This window comes from Amyelois transitella, chromosome 20 (assembly GCF_032362555.1).
Source record: "Amyelois transitella isolate CPQ chromosome 20, ilAmyTran1.1, whole genome shotgun sequence".
In the NCBI taxonomy this organism is placed as follows: Eukaryota; Metazoa; Arthropoda; class Insecta; order Lepidoptera; family Pyralidae; genus Amyelois; species Amyelois transitella.
Window position 1 is genome coordinate 7,656,930 of NC_083523.1, and position 22,966 is coordinate 7,679,895.

A 22,966-nucleotide genomic window follows, 5' to 3' on the forward strand; every position below is an offset into this window, starting at 1 on the left:
TTAATTTGATCAAGATACGTTCGTCCACACTCATCTTGTATATTTGCTTTGTCAACCTGCTTCCACTCATCCACTCCACATGACTAAACCATCTTAAGATACCCTTTTCTATTCCTGTAACTGCATTTTCTTTCACATCATAACAATTTTACATTTATGGTTAAATCTATATCATTCGTACACTTCACGTTACACTGACTTGTATATTTTATTAGTTGTGCCCGCGACTTCGTCCGCGTGGTATAGTTATTTTGGGCATCATTCTCAAGGACCAATTATTTTCCCCGTTTTTTCACATTTTCCATTATTTCTTCGCTCCTAATAGTTGCAGCGTGATGATAAATAGCCTAAAGCCTTCCTCGATAAATGGTCATTAAACATAATAAGATTTTTTCAATTCGAACCAGTAGTTCCTGAGATTAGCGTGTCCAAACAAACAAACAAACTCTTCAGCTTTATAATATTATTATAGATAAAATTCCTGTGAAATATGATTAGACAGTAGCAAAAATGATTCCGTAAACAAATAATTTTCTAAGGTTTTGCATGCGCAAATACGTGAAACGTAAAGGCTCGTTTTTTTAAATAACTTGTATTTATAAATATGGTAAGTAATTTGAGAAAAATAAAGAAATTTATCATATTATTATTTATTTATCTTAACATTATATTTAGTTGGTATAAATGATAAAAACTACTGCTCGAAATCTATGTACCTACTCAATATTATTCAACATAATTGATGACATAAAGATAGTATTTACGTTAAACCTACTTATTTATAAACAGTATAAATCAAAAGAACCAAAATGTTACTAAAAATAACTTAAATTTATTACGGCGTGGGTCTTTACATTACGACTAACAAATAAAAAAGGCAATAAAGCTATTTTTTGGATGTTTTTTTTTTCATAAAACAAAGCACGGCATTGAGTTATGAAGTAACGTCCCTCCTACGCCACGTATACCTACATGTAGGTACATTACATTGTGCACGCGCATCATCCGTCAACACCCACAAATACACTGTTCTTTGAAATAAAATAGTAAACAATGATATTTTAATTAACATCATTTGATTTCACCACACCTAATTTACTTAGTTGATATTATCATAATTTTTGTTTGTATCAGAATTTGACAATTACTTATTTCTTAATTTATTGAACTGTTTAATGTGTTTTGAATAAAGATTTAAAATAGTCTCTAACTATGATCTTTTTACAATAATTTACAATTGTTTTATAAAATCACAATTAAATATTATATTCGGCATTTAAAATTTTGGTATAAGCTCAAAATTAGTAATAGTAATTTGAGCCGAAATTACTTTAATAAGCACTATTTAGGTCTATATTTTTAGAATTACAGACGAAATATAAAATATTACACAATATTTAACCTGGTAAAGGGTCAGGTCAAGAGTACCTACCCAAAACCGCCGAGCTTGCATGAAGAGAGTTATGAATGTGGATGAAGCGAAGGAAGTGTGCAGAGATCGTGGCAAGTGGAAAGAGGTAGTCTCTACCTACCCTGAAAGAGGCGTTTTTTTTATGTATGTATGTATTTAACCACGCTTGTCTTATGACGACACACCTTGTATTGAGCATGAGATGAGAGTTGCGTGGACAATTTTGACCATGAAGGTTTGGAGTTAAACGGTCCTATTGTGGTTATAATTAGATTTGTTAATATTCAATGGGTTGTTATTTAATAATGCAAATAGGCGAAGGTCGAATATGTTTCAAAACAATTTATATATATATATATATATATATATATATATATATATCTGCCGAAACTATCGTTATATTATATATATATATATATAACTATAGTTTCGGCAGTCGTGAGGGACGGACTGACAGACAACTAAACATACATCCAAACTTGTGGGCGAAGGAAGTTGAAATTTGGTACGTGTTTTTCTAAGGAAGTGTAGGAATAATTACGCAAGACAATAGTTGCAAGTGGATCGTCTTATATGGACATAATTTAGTGTTCATATAATTTACTAGCAACCCGCCCCGGCTTGGCACGGGTTACTTTATTGATTATCATACAAACTTTTACCAAACGCATTTAAGCATTAGGGTTGATTTAAATAAACAAACAACCAAATTTCGTTCGAATCGGTCCAGCGGTTTATCTGTGAAAGTGGAACAGACAGACAGACTTTTGCATTTATATTATTAGTAAATATTTCCAATACTCAACGGCTCCCCGCGATGAATGCTTTGAAGAAAAGTATAGCTTAACATATGTATGAGTATAATATATTCATATTCATATTTATTTATTTCTTAACAATACAATTGTGTTGAAAATTTTGTAAAATAATACCACCACCATCCCAATAGCATTACAAATTAAATTACTTAAATACATAAAATCGAATTAAAATCAAACATAGAAAAGTGGATAAATGTCAAACAAAATAAAAATACAATATATATCACTTTGTAAATACGGCTATCTATATATTGAATGCTATTTAAATTTCTCATACGTAGAAGGGTTGCGTCGGCGCAACAGAAATATGATCATGTACAATAACAATTATGTGACAGTTCCTGATGCCATATGGTCTATGCTCCTATTCCTGACTGCCACTGACAAATATGGGCGTGACGCGTGGGGTCCAAGTGAAGGAAGGTTATCTTCATCTTATAATTATGAAATAAAGAAACTATAAATTCTTTACCTGAAAAGTAGATAAGAAATAATAAGATCTGACAAATCCTATCAAAGCAACATACGTACAAACTTAATAAGATCGTTAGAAATAAAAAAGAAAGTGTGTATATTCACTACTTGTCACAGTACCTAACGAATTTCTAAGTTTTCATTCAAGTCAACAATGCAATCGAAAACTTTAATTTAGATAAAATATAGCCAGAATCGTGTATTAAAAATATATGTATATACTTATTCGAATATATTATTCTTAGTTTCAGCTCCCTCAATAGTGAAATCCACATGTTACTTTTTTACCTATAACAAAAAGATACCCATGCCTATAAATTAAAAAAAAAGAACGCACAATCGCTTCCGCCTGTCCGCTGACACGCCCCAGTACGAAAAAGGCAAGAACAGGCTACGTATACGGCCACCGACGATATCATAAACTAACAGTGGCGTGCATCTACATTGAGAAATGCAGGAATGCGCGTAAGAGCTACCATAGAGCATAGAGTTATGTGCCTGCGATTAGGGTTGCCAAATAAAATAGTATTTACTTCTACATTTAAAAGGATTTAAATGTAATTAAGATTACAACAATGTATTTTAAAAAATGTATTTGGATATTTTTTTTTTGTTTTTAAATTAGTACTTAAATAAGGTATTATGTATTTTTATATAAACTCGAGTATAGTCGCGGCTCCGCTCGCGTATATCTAAAAATCTCTTCCCCAGGATTTCCAGGAATCATCTCTAAGTGCATCCCTAGATAGAACATACATCCATATAATCACGTCTATATCCTTTGCCGGGTAGACAGAGCCAACAGTCTTGAAAAGACTGAAAGGCCAGCTGTAGAATATTGTATCCCTAGATTGAACCTACATTCCAAATTTAAATCTCTAAACCCAGCTATTGACCAGGCTGTTAGCTGGTATGTCAATCAATAAGTCAGTGTCCCCTTTTATATATTAAGATAAATATTAAAATTGAAAACAATATTTTCATATCAAAACGTTTAACGAAAATAACCTTACTTGGAATAAAGAATTTTTTTTAATAATTAATATTATGTGCTCTCTAATGTACGCTTCATACAACACTAACTTGTCATGTTCCCACCTTGTGACAGATGTTATAAAAATTATCTTTTCAAGGTAAATACTTTTTGGCGACCCTATATCTGCAATGTTTGTTTTGTTTCACTTGTCTATGCCTTATGGAATGATGGTTGCGTAACTGGCTGGTAACATCGGGACGCGATTGTTCGATAAAAGAAAGATTTTATTTATTTTCTACTCTTTTATTTTCCTTTCTTCGTTAGAATTTTTACAATAGGATAAGAATTTTTAATTTAAAAGTTATAATTAAAAATTACTTCTAATATGAGAACGACTTCTGCTTAACCCAATGCTAGACTGTTAGATAAATGCTATTAGCATTAAGTCCGCCTATTGTTATTTAAAAACTGTATGTAAATGTTATAATAAGGAATAAATAAATAAATAAAATATTTATTAAATAAACGAGTGGTCTGGTTATATATGTAAGTCTGGAAAGGCTTCTTAGCCTAAAAATCAATAGGTAAGTAGGTAGTAGTAGTATTTCAGTCTTTTCAAGACTGTTGGCTCTGTCTACCCCGCAAGGGATATAGACGTGACCATATGTATGTAAGTAGGTAGTACATTATTTTCTTTCAAAAGTTAACTTTAGTTAACTTACTACCTACTTAAATAAGACTTTTTGGCCATCGTATTTTGACTAGCATATATATCCGTATTCCGATTACGAATACTCCATCGATATCTATAAATAATCAACCATCAATAAAATGGAAGTGAAACTGAGAAAAACCAAGAAAACTCGGGGTATTGGTCTAGAAAGTGTGTTCTATCTGAGATCACAATTACTACCTACCCCCGAGCCACTAATGATAGCTCTGCAGTGGAAAGTGAACATTCTACGTTATTTTTGCTGGTTATACATCTATTTGCTTTGGTTACGTGTGCTTATGCGCAGGTATTGCAAATTGGTATGGCCACTGAATAATAAGTATTAGTACTTAGTGCGGTTTCCGGAAGAACAAATCGAAAAACTACTCGTAGAGTAAATTATATAATATGACCTACGAAGATTAGACTGACTTTTAATCAGTCAATGAAAGGACTAATAACAGATATACATATAATTAGGTCTATATCCCTTGCGGGGTAGACAGAGCAACCGGTCTTGAAAACACTGATAGGCCACGTTCAGCTGTTGGGCTTAATGATATTATTGAGATTCAAATAGTGACAGTATGTTAACCCATCGCCTAAAAGAAGAATCCTAAATTAACAAGCCTTCCCTTACTCGTCTTTTCCGAAATCCATGAGAACGAGATGGAATGGTCATATTCTTTTTTTTTATTGGTGCCAGGAACCACACGACGCTGTAAAACTTAACATTTCAGGCAATTGGCCTACAATCTGTCATCATCTGAGTATTTTTAACTTCATACAAAGCTTTTAAGGGAAATAATCATAAATGTTCAACGTAATATACCTTCAGTCATTTCTATTTCCTTCATGTAACATACATTAAACATATTTAAATATACACCGAGGAACTCTATCCACAGTATATCGATTAAAGTAATTAGGGTGATCTGAACAGACAGACGTACAGACGGGCAGATGGTAGTATTAGGATGTCAGAGAATCGTGATCGGAAGCTCGCTTTCTATAGTAATTGTCTCATTGTGAACAACGGGGTTAAACGGATCGATTTCTTGTTAGATATTTGACTGGATATTTAAAAAGCAACTAAATTTTAAGTACTTATGTAGTGGAGCAGCGGTAATACGCTTGTCTGTGACACCGGAGGTCCCGGGTTCGAATCCCTGTCAGGGCATGATGTGGGTCTTGGATGTTAATCTATATAAGTAAGTATTTATTATAAAATATAATATCGTTGAGTTAGTATCTTGTAACACAAGATTCTAACTTATTTCGAGGCTAACTCAATCTGTGTAATTTGTACCGTATATATATTAATTTATATGTACATCAATCTGAGCATTTTGTTCATATAGATATTCATTCGTAATTTGTTATAAATTTTATGTGGAGAATAAGATAATTTTTAGCAGCAGAAAATAAATTAAAAAAATTATTAATTTCCACAAATTGTAATTAAAATGATTAATCAATCATTTTAATTACAACTTATGGAAATTGTGTATCAGGAGACGGATATTAAATGTAGATAATGCAATTAAAAGGGGATTATATGTTCTAATGAAGATACGGTAACCGCAGTTTAGCACATTAAGTAATTATATAGAATACTGACTTTTATTGCACATAATGACTTGGGAAAGGGAAAGAGATTATTTTTAGATAATTTTATCTTGAAGCAGCCGTGTGGTGACTGGCATTTTGTGGCGATGCAGAAGGCGATGGAAAGACAAAAGTATGGATCGATTAGGATAAAAAAAGGTTTTTGGAATCTGAATAATCTCTACTTAAGCATGTAATGTACCTAATTACGATGATGGTTTGAGAAACAGTATTAGAGTCCAATCTTAAGTTTCGCAGTACTGAGTGAAATTGGAAGGTCTAGGACTAACCTATATAGGAACGTCTTAGCGAAAGGTCAGGTCAAGAGTAGGTACCATAAACAAATACTTGGCAAGAAGAAACATGTAATTTCTGATTGGCACTTTTCTTCTTGCTAAGGACCGTACGTGCATACTACGTTAAATCTTTTATTTATTCTTGACTAGAGGCCACCCGTTACTTCGTCCGCATGGAAACCCTATCAATCCCGCGGGAACATTTTCATACACGTATTCTTCATAATGGATTAAATGTAAGCTGCCAATGAAGAAAGAAAGAAAATTTAATTTGTTACCTTAAACTATAACTTGGTTCATTAGAAGCAAATTCTTCAAACAGTGATAACACAAAATTTATCTTATCTTTTATCTTAATACAGTGTTATCGTGTGATTAAAATAAACCACAGGAGTACCTACATAAGCCGTTGACTCATATATACAGTTCGTTGTCTACCCGACTGTAAGTTTGCGCCAAGAATGCACTACTTACTACATCTCTTTCCCATAGATGTCGTAAGAGACGACTAAGGGTTAGGCTTACAAACTTGGGATTCTTTTTTAGGCGATGGGCTAACAACCTGTCACTATTTGAATGTCAATTCTATCATTAAACCAAACAGCTAAACGTAGCGTTTCAGTAGGAATAAAGACGTGAGTATATGTATGTATGTATATACATATATGCACGCATTAAAACCTCAAAATTGTACGTTAAAAAATAAATAAATATACAGGACACAGACATACACATACACAGATTGAGTTAGCCTCGGAGTAAGTTCGAGACTTGTGTTACGAGATACTCAACTCAACGATACTATATTTTATAATAAATACTTATATAGATTAACATCCAAGACCCAGGCTCAGAGAAAGTTCCGTTTCTCATCATGCTCTGGGCCGGGATTCGAACCCGGGACCTGTGGTGTCACAGACAAGCGCACTACCGCTGCGCCACAGAGGCCGTTTATATCGATGGAGCGATCAGTTAAGTCTAGGTTAGAAAGGATCTATGTTTTTGAAGTAACAGTTATTTATACGCGGGATTTTCAACAATAATGTAACAAATTGTAAGTAATTACAGAAAAGTATATAAATAGGTATATCTGCGCCTTGGCAGTTTTTTTAAAAATCCTCTCAGTTAATTCAATGCTCTTTAGCGTCATATAATCAAGCACCGTTATATATCTATTTAGCTAAGTCATCAGTGATTTTATTGCGGCAAGATTACATGCAATTTCCTAACAGTGTTATAATAAGATTTCATTATAGAAATGACATACAATTATTCATGAATGAATGCGGAAAATGACGACATAAGATCAAGGATGTATTGAAAAGGTTAATTAATATAATGTTCATGTTTACATATAAAGCTGTATCCGGGATGAATGTTGCAAAGTAAACATTGAAAATCAGTCACCACCAATTTATAAAACTACTAGCCTACTGTCAAGACTGTTGGCTCTGTCTACCCCGCAAGGGATATGGACGTGATAATATGTTACACATACATACATTACAAGCCTACGGCCGCGGCTCCACACGCGTAAAACGGTTAATTCCGTTTTACGTTTCCTTGGAATTAAACGGGGGCAATGTTTTGTTAAGTGGACATACTACAAAATTCTGATTTTTACCAGAAATATATTAGTTACTAGAGGCCGCCCTATCATAACTTAACAATCAATTACGCAGGAACTCCGGGATACAAAGCCTATATTTTATGATGGGTCTTCAGCTACCTACATACCAAATTTCATCGTAATCGGTTCAGTAGTTTTTGCGTGAAAGAGTAATAAACATCCATACTGACATACTCACAAACTTTCGCATTTATAATATAGAAATGCTCCTGACTCTCATAATTCGTCTACCCCATTAGAAATAAGGAAATGACAAAATTGTATACACGCGTGTACAATCTGACATACATTTCTTTATATCACAAGCTCGCAACTAATTTAGCCTAATTACATCTTGCAAAATGGCTCATTATTTTGTATATTTGCTTTTATAAAGCCCTTACTGTAATAACATTATATAAGTTGCAATACGAGATGCGACAGCGAGCGACCTAGTTGTGGCAGATAGTACTATAAGTATGATCAGCAAAACAGTCGCTGTAAAAGCAATGTTTTTTTTTTCATTTATTTATTTAATAAATTTGTTGAACCTCAAACTCAATATAACACAACCTACAAAATTGCCTGCCAGTGTTTTTTTAAAAAGCATATCAATTGTTTACATTGCATTATGTAAAAAAAAAAATTAAAGGTAATTTGTAAGGGTGTTGTGATGTTGCATAGATTTTTCTAAAAAAATTAAGTGTGAAGTTAATTTTACAGTTCATTTTGTTGTCTGTATGTCAAGTCTTTTATCTGGAGAAGCCTTTGTGTTGAAATTGCAACCTAACTGCATACTTAAGTGCCTTTTTACACAAGAGGACACTACATATTTTCACAATCATTCACTTGCCACGATCTCTGTAATCTTCAGATCTTTTGGTTCATCTTGTTTTTTAAATCTTTTATTGCTCGCCGTTTTAAGGTACTCTTGACCTGACCTTTCACGATGACCTGTCATTTCAGGACGTCGTCAATTTGAAAAAAATATTTTGACCTTTTATTTCGTTTCAACGTTCCTATTTACACACGCCTGGTATACGAGTATTTGATTTTTATCCTGGTACTCGTATACGAGTATTTGATTTTTATCGCGCGAAAAACTATCGCCATCTTGTTTTACGTCAAAATAAAAAGTGAAACAGCGATAGTTTTTTGCGTTGCTATGTTAAGCTTCGGGGGCAGGTCGTATACTTTTATTTTTTTTAATATTATTATTTTATTTCATAATTCCATGCTATCCGTACACAACAAAGTTAACAAAGGTTCCGGATCGCTGCTAGTACAGACAGACACAATCACGGCGGATGTGTGGTGGTCTACGTACACTAAATAAGAGGGGTTATGTTACTTATGTGATACTGCGGTCTTCCTTGTTTGACGTCAAAGGGATTGTTGAGAGTTCACGCAGGTCACTTATAAAAAGAGGTTTGAATTTCATCTAATGAGAAAAAGGTGTCAAAAATATATATATAAATTTTATAAATATTAAATTTTTATTATTTCTCCCGGAACAATGCAGTTGTATATAGAGTTTTCCGTTTATGCTTACTACCAAAAGAAGAAATACAATATTTGTAGTTTCCTACACCCAAAAATGGCTATACATTTTCTGTCACGAACGAAGAATTTCATAGTATTGCAAATTACATCATGTTGACACATTAGTAAAAACCGCATTAAAATCTTTAAACTTATGCATAAAGTTTCAAAATCGAATGTCGTAATCGCTGATCATCCGACAATATATTTATCTAATGGCAAAATGGCGGAATACTCACTCAGTCACAGATAAGAAATAAGATTTTAAAGATACGTTTATCTTATACCAAAAACATGTTTTACGAAATTGATTGTTGTTTCATAAGATTATTTAATATCTAACTAGGTTTCTAGGTAAAGTGATACCTTTATATGTATAATATAAAGATAAATCTTAAACAAATATAATTTAAAAGGAATATATTATAAGACAAGTGAGAGAGGCCTAGGGTCCACCTGTGACTATGACCACGATTCCGAAAAGGATAAGTCAGGTTTTTACATGAAGCGACTCCCGTCTGACCTCCACAACCTTTGCAGGAAAACTTAAACCATCCTGAATCACGTTTACATATCACATTGTCTGTATATGCAGGTTTCCTTACCTTAATAATGATCTGATTTAAATAGATTTGTTTGCCGAGTCTAAAATCGAGTCGAATAGTTCAATTAATCGATTGATCAATACCTGATTAATTAGTTTGACGTCTTGTTTATTTAACAGTTCCCAGTTCACATTGTGCGAGTGGACTCGGCTAAAGTTACTTACTTATGGACTTTATTTAAAAAATAATAGAACAGTGACTGCGCCTAGGTAGGAAGTTTGTAAAACAGTTTAGATACAAAGAATGTTTTTAAAATTATTCCGTCAATGGAGCTGTCACATATAAATAAATAAATTGTAAAAATTAATCCTTCCTTTGTTGCTTTGATGAGTAAATCAAACAACATAATACTGAAATTAATATGTTAATTAACTACTTTTGAATTAAAAGCTTGGAAATAAGTATTCGTTTTTAATAATATTTGAGTCTCTTCAAATAACTCGATCAGTGTGAACTATTCCTGTGACATGCTATCCGAACATCCGAAATCGTAATAAATTGCATCTCACTCAGTTGCGAAATGTAATTAATAAAAATTATGCAATTAGAGACAATATTGATTACGTTTGCAATCACAATGTTACGACACTGTGGCTAATTAAGTGTCAATATCTAGTTTGAGTTTCGTTTGAAAAATGATCTTTTAAGATGTTAATAATTATATTTCTTCGCTTCATTCTTCAGATATATTTAATACTTGTAGTCCTTTTAGTCTACAAGATAGCTCACGCACGATTTTTAAGAGACAATCGATGTTTAAATCGATAAGTCAAATGAAATCGATTGATTCAACCACTCATCGTTCCTTGTTCCAACCGTCATTCTTTTTTCGTGCGAGATAGCTTACACACGCATACCCTACTCGGAAAAAATAAAATTTATTTCTTCATAAAAAATGTCGAAACGTGATCTACAATACTTAAAGAAAAAACTTAAACAGCTCGAAGATCAACAAAAACGGAAACGCCGTCGAATTTTTATAGAATCTTCAACAGATACTGGTGAGTAACTAATACATTACCCATTGTTTAAATATCATTTCCTCGAAATGAAAATTTTATCAAATGGTACACTTAAAATGCCTTGCTAACAATTTATAATTTTAGACCATATCAAAATCCCTTATATGAAATAAGTACACAGAAAATGCATTTTTAACCTACCCTCAAACATAAAATATAAATCCGCCATACAGTAATAGCAACTTTTACAAGGGATTTATTTTATTTACGCAAGTACTTACTATGTAACTACTGGTATTCATAGTAGGTATCTCTTAAAACCTGGCGGTTAACCGTGAGTTAACACGAAGGTCACCTGTGTATAGAGTTTAAATACCGGGCGGTTAACCGTGAGTTAACACGAAGGTCACCTCTCTATATAGACCAAATACCGGGCGGTTAACCGTGAGTTAACACGATGGTTAAAACGGTCGCTGAACGATTACAAATCGTTTTATATTTTTCAGACGATAACTCGTCTCGCAGTTCCACTTCGCCAACCCCGAATAACGGTACACCTGGAGAGTCTGCCCCAGTACTTATCGATGAACTCTCAATACCGGTACCAGAAAATAACGCCGATGCTGATGCCACCCCGGAACTTGACCCGGATGTACTTACCGCGCTTGGAGAAGAAATTGAGGATAAAAGTAAATTTGGGGAAGCTATTCATCGTAATCTAGCCCAGCGATGGGAACCTATCCTTAAAAAAGGCTTACCAAAAGAAGCAAAGGAGAAGCTGATGAAGGAGTACCTTATACCCGAAAATTGCACTTTATTGCAAGCGCCAAAATTGAATCGTGAGGTATCGGCCGCTATAGCTGAGGCAGCCAGGCAACGGGACAAGAAGAAGGAGACTGCGCAGCAGCAATTAGGGATTGGCATATCGGCTATTAATAAGGCTTTGACATCGATGCTAACCTCGGATAATAAAGTAGAAGCCATTAAAATATTAAGCGATGGATGCCGAATACTTACTGACCTTCACTTTCAAGAGACGCAGGCGCGTATTAGTGTTATTAATTACTCTCTCGCGAAACCATTCCTTAATGTTGTCCAAGACAGCGAAAGAGATGACACGTTGTACGGGAATAAGTTGGGTGAAAAAATAAAGGCCTCAAAAACGATTGAAAAACAAGGCCTTTCTATCAAAAAATTTGTAAAGACTTCTAAAAGTACGTCTAATACAGAACACCCAACACCAGTTCTGCGCTCGCATTACCAGACCAAACAAACTGGCTCATACCAGGGAAACTGGACCGGGTCTTCGCGCTACCATCAGAACAGGGGGGGGCGCCGAGGACCAAGCAGGACGATTGCCCCTGTGACACGCCGGTCTCAAGCGCAACAATCGTCGAGCACAGCGGTCACGAGCAAATCGAAAACAACCGCAACTCGTCAGTGAACCAGGTACAACATGCTGGTAGAATTTCTTATTTTTATAACTGCTGGCTTAAAATAACATCAAATCCTGTAGTCTTAGACTGGATTCGTTTTGGATTTTCTATCCCTTTTGAGTCTCATGTTATACAGACACATGTTCCTTTATTGTCACGTACAGCCTCCGAAAATGCAGAGATGACTGTGGCTATAAATAAACTTATAGATCTCGGTGCGATTCGCTCTTGCGAACCTTGTGTTGGTGAGTTCATATCGCAAACATTCTTAGCCCCAAAACCAAATGGCGATAAACGTTTTATTTTAAATTTAAGAAAATTAAATACATTTGTTTCTAAACAACATTTTAAAATGGAGGACTTCCGGACGGCATCTAAACTTATACCACAAAATGGCTTCATGGCTACTATTGACCTTAAAGAAGCTTATTTTCTCGTTTCAATTTATGAGTCTGATAGAAAGTTTTTAAGATTTCTTCATCAGGACGAAAATGACCATATTAGTACATATGAATTCAATGCATTACCGTATGGTCTTTCGGTCGCTCCTAGAGTCTTTACTAAAATTATGAAAGAAGTAATGTCATATCTTCGTTCCCAGGGCTTTAAAAATGTATTTTATTTAGATGACGTTTTGTGCATCGGAGATGACTATAATGATTGTTATAATAACGTTAAAATAACACTAAAACTCTTAAAATGTCTGGGCTTTATTATAAATTACGAAAAAAGCTCATTAGAGCCTAAACAGTCATGCAAATTTCTTGGATTTATATATGATTCAGTTCATCAAACTTTGTCTTTACCTTCTGAAAAGCGATACAAGATTTTAGATTTGGTAACGAAATTCTCAAAAGCCCCGAAATGTACTATAAGAGAATTCGCTCAAATTATAGGAATTCTAGTAGCTGCTTGCCCCGCAGTTAAATACGGTTGGTTATACACAAAAATTTTAGAACGTCAAAAATTTCTAGCACTTAAGAAATGCGCAAATTACGAAGCAAAATTTAATTTTGATTCTGTAATCTTAGAAGACCTTAACTGGTGGAAGCTTAATGTTTTAACTTGTAATAATTCCCTAAAAATAGCAGACTTTGATTTGGAAATATTCACAGATGCATCTCGTACTGGCTGGGGGGCAGTATGCAATAAAAGTAGAACAAACGGGGCTTGGAGGTCCGATGAACTCGAATCGCATATAAACTATTTAGAATTATTAGCAGTTTTTCTAGGTCTCAAATATTTTGCAAGTAAAAAATCTAATTGTTCAATTTTATTACGTATTGATAACACGACAGCGATCAGCTACGTTAATCGTATGGGTGGTATACAATTCCCCCACTTGAACAATCTGGCTAGACAAATATGGCAATGGTCCGAGGAAAGAAATATTTGGTTGTTTGCATCTTACATTAATACAAAGGATAATTTCGAAGCAGATGAAGAGTCTCGTAAACTCAATCCAGATACGGAATGCCAATTATCCGATTTGGCTTTTGAAAAGATTACTAATCGCTTAGGATATCCAGCAATAGATCTTTTTGCTTCTCGGGCCAATGCTAAATGCCACAACTACATTTCGTGGAGAAAAGATCCTGACGCCTTTTCTATTGATGCTTTTACAGTAAAATGGAATAAATATTTTTTTTATGCCTTTCCACCATTTTCACTTATTCTTAAGTGTCTTCAAAAAATAATACAAGAAAATGCTACCGGAATACTAGTATTCCCCTTTTGGCCATCTCAGCCATGGTATCCTCAATTAATGAGAATGACCACCTCCGATATAGTTTGGTTAAATCCCAATGTTCATCGTATAAAATCGTGTTACAGAAATCACCTTACCCTGGGTGCCGCGATTCTCTCAGGCAAGCGTTCTCCTCGCGGGGTGCTCCAGACTCGACCCTAGATCTCATGTTAGCATCATTGGCCAAGAATACTATGCGACAATATAATGTTTCATTTAAGCTCTGGTGGCAATATTGCAATGACAATAGTCTAGATGTCTTTGATTGCTATGTGCCGACAGTTTTATCTTTCTTAAGTTCGCAGTATTATAATGGAGCCTCATATGGATCCTTAAATAATCACAGATCAGCATTATCACTTTTACTAGGTAGTAATATTGGATCTGATGACCGTATTAAAAGACTCCTTAAAGGAGCATTTAAATTAAGACCTAGCTTTCCTAAATACTCTAATACATGGGATCCGCAAGTAGTTCTCAGTTATATTTCCGAATGGTATCCCAATAAAGAACTCAGCCGAGAAAAAATTACAAAAAAACTAGTGATCTTATTAGCTTTATGCACGGCACAGCGAGTTCAAACCATGTCTCTTATAAAGCTAGAAAATATTACCATTACTTCGACAGGAGTTAACATAGAAATCAAAGACATGTTGAAGACATCCGCTCCAGGCAGAGAACAACCATGTTTATTTCTACCTTTTTTTCATGAAAATCCACGCATTTGTCCTGCCACAGTTCTTCAAGATTACATTCTCGTTACAAAACAAGACCGACCTGCTAATATACCTTATCTCTTAATAACTGTGAAGCGCCCGTACAAGAGCGCGACAGCACAGTCAATAAGTAGATGGATAAAGCAGACGCTAGCAGAAAGCGGTGTAGACGTGTCGAAGTTCAGCGCGCACAGCACGCGACACGCAGCCACGTCCACAGCTGCCACTCGTGGGACCTCTATCGATACCATACGGAAAGCTGCCGGCTGGACAAATGCGTCGAAGGTTTTCGCTCAATTCTATCATCGACCAATATTAGATGATCATACTTTTGCTCATTCAATATTACAAGATTGAGATAATAACAGGGTTTGTGGTTATTATTGTTCTATTTATAAGTAAGAATGTATCCTTAATTAACGTACCTTGAGTACATATTAAAATGATTAGTAGAAGTTCCTTAATTGTTTTATTTAGTCGACTGCAAAACTTTTCTCTTAACATCTACAAGTATTAAATATATCTGAAGAATGAAGCGAAGAAATATAATATATGATCAAACGAACTTCACAAGTGAAGTTCGATCAATATTATATGATTCGCTTCATTCGAAGATATAAGGTCCCCCCTCACCCTTTCCCGAAAGCAAAGTTTTGCATCGTCTCTATCTCTAAAAGAATGACGGTTGGAACAAGGAACGATGAGTGGTTGAATCAATCGATTTCATTTGACTTATCGATTTAAACATCGATTGTCTCTTAAAAATCGTGCGTGAGCTATCTTGTAGACTAAAAGGACTACAAGTATTAAATATATCTTCGAATGAAGCGAATCATATAATATTGATCGAACTTCACTTGTGAAGTTCGTTTGATCATATATAATTATTTTTTTTACTAAGTATGAACTTTTTAATAAAGGGGGTTTGTCCTTGAGTCATTTATCATCGTCATCTATTCTGGTATCGGTACAAATTGGGTGATACGAGTTATCAAATGAAAATGTGACATAGGTACCTACTAAAAGGAACTTAAAGTGGCCTTTGAGTTTCTTGATGATACTGCCCATCCCGTAAGGGAAAAAGACGTAATATTGTATTTATATATATATATTTGTAGATATAATAATTGTATGAATAAATAGTTTTATTTCTTTCATTCCTCTTCTGTTTTTCTAACCGAATCTAAAGAAACATTTTAGATAACACGAGAACGAATCAAAAGCTAGTTAGTATATAAAGAACATAATACTGCTCTAGAATAAGACCTAAATATCGGATTAAAATATTACAAAATAGGGTCTTATTACTCTATGTAACTCGATCAGACGCGCGGCGGCCGCGAAGCGCGACGGACGTAAGTGACACCGCTCCACGAAAGTAGATATCCTTTCACAAGAAAAATTAATATGGGTCGATTTCTATTAATAATTCTGTGCTGTTTTTTCTTTTAAGTTAATAAGATTTGAATTAGTTATACGCTATTTCAACTTGAAAATTATTTTGTATAAGTAAATGGAGTGATAAAAACTGTTAAAATTATCCCACTTTCATACTACCGTTCGAAGATATTAAACACTAACGACCCGCCCCGGCTTCGCACGAGAAGCATTTATTATATTTAAGTATGGAAGTAAACCTTTTTTAGAAAACACACTTTTCAACATTTCAAACAGGAACAAAATCCGTTCACAACTGTCTGAGGTTAGCAAATACATACAGAGAAAATAGGGAGACTTTGTTAAATGTAGTGATATATTTGACAATACAAAAGTAAAACATAATTTTATTCTTTTAATAAAAAAAGGCCAGATAAAATTGATTAAATCCATATAAGTACATACTCATACATTGATACCTGGTATTCATGAATATCATACGCAGTACTAGGTACCTACCACAATACGTAGTACTTCTCTAACAGGAGTCAATGACTTCGATATTGAGTTACAACCGACGCCAATCGGTAACTGCTACTAGGTACATACGCATGTAGATACATTATGATTTATTGCAAGAAAATAAATATGAGATATGAATGACGAGACATAAATTAATTAAAAGATTGGTAGATATAGAAATGTTTTTGAAAGAATTGCTTCCAAAAAAATTTACTGCGTCTTAATAATTCGATGTAAAAAATGGTAGGGTACTCTAGTCACGTATACACCTATATTAAAAAAAGGTGACGCATATAATAAAATCGCAGTTGATAAAAGAATTTAAGTGAAATTATACTTTTTTTTTCTAGAAAGTTTAGCAACGGAAGCCTAAACACTTAACAAGGTATTTATTTTTATTGGCACAATAGTGCAGCGTTTGTCAACCAACAGTTTGAACTGAAGAGTACAAACTTTTGTCAAACTATTGATCGATGACAAAAAATAATAATAAATAACGTCTAATAAAACAAATTTAAGTAGTTTCAATTTTCCTACGGGTTGGCTATCAGAGCTCATATACTCATAATACTCTTCCTTATTTTTAATGTTCTTTTCAATCCTTCTTTCCCGCGAAAATTCTCATGTAGCATATCGGACAATCGTGTGAGATCCTACAATAAAATTCTAATATTTCCTGTAACTGTGTAATTTTCTGTGCAACAAACATATTACATACAAACACGTTGAGGTTTGCCGTGTGGTTCCCGGCACCAATACAAAAAAGAATAGGACCACTCCATCTCTTTCCCATAAGATGATGTGGTCCTATTGATGTTGAGATGTCGTAAAAGGCGACTAAGGGATAGGCTTACAAACTTGGGATTCTTTTTTAGGCGATTGCCTAGCAAACTGTCACTAATTGAATCTCAATTCTATCATTAAGCCAAATAGCTGAACGTGGCCATTCAGTCTTTTCAAGGCTGTTGGCTCTGTCTACCCCGCAAGGGATATAGACGTGACCATATGTATGTATGAATGTACGTTGAGGTATGTAACATAAATTTACTGGAACTGTTCGATAAAGTAGTTATTTCCAACATACACAATCGATAAATATAGACATAACCACATATTTACTACATAGATAATAATGAAACTAAAGCTTATCTGGAAATTACTATTTTCAATAGTTACTTAAACCGACCTGCAAGCGTTTAGTAACGAGTACAGTCGACCGCGTATCAAGTTAGCTTACATGGTACTTTATGACGCGAGAGGCGTATTAGAAGTACCTACACTAGTTTGATAACTAACCAATACCCTTACTTGCAGGTTTTCTTGCAGGAATCCTGCACATTCGAGCAACTGGATGTGTAAGCATATGATCCAATACGGGTTAAAAGGCAAAGGTTACGAAGATCAGATGGGAGTTGCTTCATGTAAAAAACCTGACTCACTCAATCCAGGATCCATGTCAAATCCCGATCTCCTCTCCAGAGTGGTGAGGATGAAACCGGGACTACAGCCAGCAAGAAGAAGACGGGCGAATGTGCAACGAACTTGAGTAGGATATAATGTTGTTGATTGTACTTTTCAAGTCACGCTATCATTATTCAAAGTACACATTATAATTTTATGAGATATTGCCAAAGCAATCAGAAAAATACGGTCGAATTTAGAACCTCTTTATTTTTTTGAAGTCGGTTAAAAATTATGATAATTTTCGTTTAATTTTTGACTTTTTAATAAAAATTAGAATGACCACACTTTTGCCATTTAATAAAAATCCAAGCAAAACTAAGTACTCATTTAAATTCATTTGAAAATTTATCCTTGTAAGGCAACTCTTTGGCGCACAAAGTGATTGTAAGTACATTGATACAAAAAATACGCTTTTTTCCCGAAGGGGTAGGTGGAGACTACATCATTCCAGTTGCCACGAGCCCTTTATAAGCATGCAAGCTTGGTACAAAGTAATTAATTAATCAAGTGATTATATAGTTATCTAATTTAAGAACATTCTATTTATAGTTTCAAATAAATTTGTTGAGAAATAGTATAATGAAAGATTGCAATATCGGATAAATTGTAATTGCGTTTTATTATTGATAATTCGTAGGTTTTAGATCGAAGCATAATGATTCATTGGTTCCAGTAAATGGGAAATAGTTTCATGCTAATGATGTAACTTTCAGATTGATGAAAGTTAATGAAACGTTAGTCAATAGACTGCCTTTGATGGTTTCAAGTAAGCGAAAAAAGAGCGTTTAAATCTATGATTTTTTTTTCATACATACGAGCCAACGCTCTTGAAAAGACTGAAAGGCCACGTTTAGCCATTTGGCTTAATGATAGAATTGAGATTTGAGATTTTTTTCATTGCTTGTAATTATTACTACACATTTCCAGCTCCCCAGCATGATACGCGCGATGCTGTTTTATCGCGCGGAAAAACTATCGCTGTCCTGTTTTACATTATAAAAAAAAGCGAAACAGCTATAGTTTTCCGCAATACTACCGGGGCAAGTACCGTTTATTTGGCGGCAGAAGCATTTGATAAGTGTATCGCCATGATTTTTTTTTCAAAGTAATTTCCTCACATTCATCTCATCCGATTACGAAAGAAAGAGCCGGGAACTCTTCTACTCCCCGCTGGCGGCTACCGTCTTAAGGATTTTTAATCAGTTTTTTTAGATTATTTAGTAGGTAGTTATTTAGTTATTATTTATCCTTAAATCAGCTCACGCGTGACGCGAGTTTACTTTTTAATATTTATCACAAAAGTGCAAAATGCCGCTAAAAGTTTCATTTTATTTCATTATTGTTGAATTAGTATCTTGTAACACAAGTCTTGAACTAACTGCGAGGTTAAGTTAATATGTGTAATTTGTCCCGTTTATATAAAAAAATTCAAAAAACAAATATTTTAGATAGATAGATAGATAAAAACGTTTATTCAGTTGCTACAGACACAAAATACAAAAATAAACATAACATTATAAAAAAAACACAGTTGAGATGCATTTGCGTGCTGCAGCAAGTAGAAAAGGTCATAACTCAGCGGAATTTTTGCACTAACTGAAGTGCAAAACGCTGATTTTCAGTTGTCACCATTGAAGAGGGTGCGGGCGCTAAAGTGAATGAAAGAAAAAATAAAATAAAAGTTATTATGATTCACGAAGAATCCTGGAATTTTTTGGCCACATGGCCCGCAAAGATGGCGACAATTTGGAACAGCTGATGATCACCGGCAAGGTAGAAGGGACACGATCAAGGGGACGTAGCCCACTTAGATGGACTGACCAGATACGTTCGACGCTGGATAAGGACCTACATGAGGCGCTCCACACCGCTAAGGACCGGGCAAGGTGGAGAGACGTAGTGCGCTCCAAACTGACTTGTCTCCGGGGAGTTCACGACCCTCAGTAATGAGGAATACGACGCAAGAAGAAGGTCTAAACTCACCGTTCCTCCAGCATCTCGTTGAAGGTCTTGGACTTGCCACGGGGCTGGCTCGGCTCGTTCTCCATGCGCCTCACCTCCACGCACCGCTCTATGATGTGCTCCACGCGCTTCCGCCGTGATGACTTCCAATTGTCCAGGTTCTGGGGGGGAAAAAGGGGCAAGTATGAATTGACGGCCTTCTGACGGTAACAGTGTGCCGTGTGGGCACCAATACAAAAAAGAATAGAACCACTCCATCTCTTTCCCATGGATGTCGTAAAAGGCGACTAAGGGATAGGCTTACAAACTTGGGATTCTTTTTTTAGGCTACAGGCTAGCAACCTGTCACTACTTGAATCTCAATTCTATCATTAAGCCGAAGCGATTATAGCTGAACGTGGCCATTCAGTCTTTTCAAGACAGTTGGCTCTGTCTACCCCGCAAGGGATATAGACGTGATTATATGTGTTGATCAATGTTAGAAGACCTTGGTCTTACTATAATTTAAAAAGGTTATTTAAGATTAGTTGATTAGATTCTTTTGATGCACTTTCAATATAAATTTGGTATCTATTTTTATATTCTCTGTTGCAACACTTGCGCAAGAAATGTTAAACTTTAACCTTAAATAATGCAAGACCTGCATTGATGCAAGTTTAAGACCGTCAGCTGATTGGCGCCACGCTGGGTGCATCACGAAGTAGACGTGTTCCTTTTTACTCGACTGCTTTAAGAGGGTTATGTTTTTTATTCCAAATGTCAATAGATATTTGTGCCGTGTGGTTCCCGGCACCAATAGAATAAAGAATAGGACCACTCCATCTCTCTCCCATGGATGTCGTAAAAGGCGACTAAGGGGTAGGCTTATAAACTTGTGATTCTTCTTTTAGGCGATGGGCTAGCAACCTGTCACTATTTGAATCTTTATTCTATCTTAAAGCCTATCAGTCTTTACGAGACTGTTGGCTCTGTCTACCCCGCAAAGGTTACAGACGTGATTATATGTATATGTCAATAGAAATAATGGGTCCTCTTTTTTCGACTATAAATTTTTTTTTATTATGTTTGTTTATTTGTAATATCTTTATTGTATAGAAATGTATGTGTTTGGTTGTCTTATATATAGGGTTCCAGAGGTCAGAAAGGTCAGAAGCGAATCCGTGTGTTTTCGTGATTTCTTACTTCTGGATCGTGGTCATCGCTTACCTGACACCTCCCCAGTGTCAGACAAATACTAGGATAATGAATAATAAATGAAAGGAAGAATGAGTATATGGTAATATTTTTTATTTCTTATTAATAAAAAGGGAAACGTTATTCTATGAAGATTGCATTCCTTCTGAGGTACAAACTCAGGGTGGGGAGGGGGAGACGTTATTCTATAAAGTTTGTAAGAATTGACTTGAAAGACTACAAAAAATTTGAAAACATCTGTGGAAAGCATGTAATATTGCGTCAACCGGCATTTTTTTTCTGTTAAACTTAGTATTATTCATTTACAGACGCGATAATAATAGTGATGTGCGTTAAAGAAACTATAATCCTAGCCTGTCTTCACATTGGATGTGCACAGACATTTGAATGTGTAGGATTTGCGTGCGCATGATTGCGTGGTTTCTGTGCGGTTCTTTTTTCAAATTTCACTGCATGGTGTTTACTATTTAAACGGCGCAATCTTGTTTGGTCTAAGTGATGAGTGATGGTGATTTTATTTGAGATTTAGCATAGGCTACAGGTTATACGCATACATATATATAACGTCTATATCCCTTACGGGGTAGACAGAGCTAACAGTCTGCTTGGGTTTATGATAGAATTGAGATTCAAATAATGCTAGTTGCCTTTTACGTCATCCATGGGAACGAGATGAAGTGATCCTATTCTTCATTTTTATTGATGCTGGAAACTACATGGAAATTATGTGTAATTTTTCCAGTATATATTTATTATTTATATTATCGGAAACGGAGCAACCCGCCTTTAACTTGTACCATAACTGGTTAGGCTAACTGACTACAAGTTGGTCCTATTAGGGCGTTCAGACGATTGCACAATACTAGTTGGCTAACTACTATCTAGGTAATAACTGATAATTCTACCGCATTACAAAAAACTTTGACATACCTGTAGAGATTTTTATGTTAATTTTAAATAGTTATCTGGAAAATATTATAGAAAATTATAAATAGCGATAAGGTATTGGCTAATTGATGATGAAAGATTGAATAAATAGCTAACAAAACAAATAACAATTGAGATATGTAAGTCCGCCATTGCACATATATTTTTTTAATTCTAGGCACTATATTATATCGTGTTTTTTTGTGCAATAGAAAGTTTACAAACAAACAAACTGAAACTTAGATTTATATCTAAATTTATATGTATGTAAGTTTCGAATCTGAGGAATCAATTTCCTTTAGAGTCGTTTTGTTATGTAGACCTTTTGATAGCCAGACGTTTTGCTTTATGTGTGATTGATTAGATAGATAGGCAGATTGCTCATTAGACGTTTCGCTTTCTTTGACGTTCTACTACTAAGACTGTTTCATCGGGAGTGATATAAGGGACCACTAAAAATTATTCCTAGAAATTCCCGCTGCAATCGGGAAAACGAGTTTGCACATACGTGTAGTTATTATAAAAGATAACAATTGTCAAATTTGAAATAGGGTTGAATTGTGTGAAACTATTTATCAGATTTTTTTACAGTATTTCCCCTGCCT

At 34.7% G+C, this 22,966-nt stretch overlaps 2 protein-coding genes across 6 annotated transcripts in view; one reads left to right on the top strand and one right to left on the bottom strand.

Moving 5' to 3' along the window:
- The window catches only part of LOC106131594 (LIM domain only protein 7), a 146,557-nt gene that overhangs the window by 23,901 nt on the left and 99,690 nt on the right, over window positions 1–22,966 (bottom strand). For all 5 annotated transcript variants that reach the window (XM_013330736.2, XM_013330739.2, XM_060950073.1 and 2 more), the window contains one exon: window positions 20,262–20,401. In XM_013330736.2, the coding sequence (XP_013186190.2) occupies window positions 20,262–20,401 (140 nt within the window). The remainder of the gene's footprint in view (window positions 1–20,261; window positions 20,402–22,966) is intronic.
- Window positions 10,776–15,119, top strand: LOC106131596 (uncharacterized). The gene is made up of 3 exons (XM_013330741.2): window positions 10,776–11,055; window positions 11,523–12,465; window positions 14,286–15,119. Exons 1-2 carry the CDS (start codon window positions 10,950–10,952, stop codon window positions 12,458–12,460), a joined length of 1,044 nt encoding a protein of 347 aa, XP_013186195.2. The 5' UTR covers window positions 10,776–10,949; the 3' UTR covers window positions 12,461–12,465; window positions 14,286–15,119.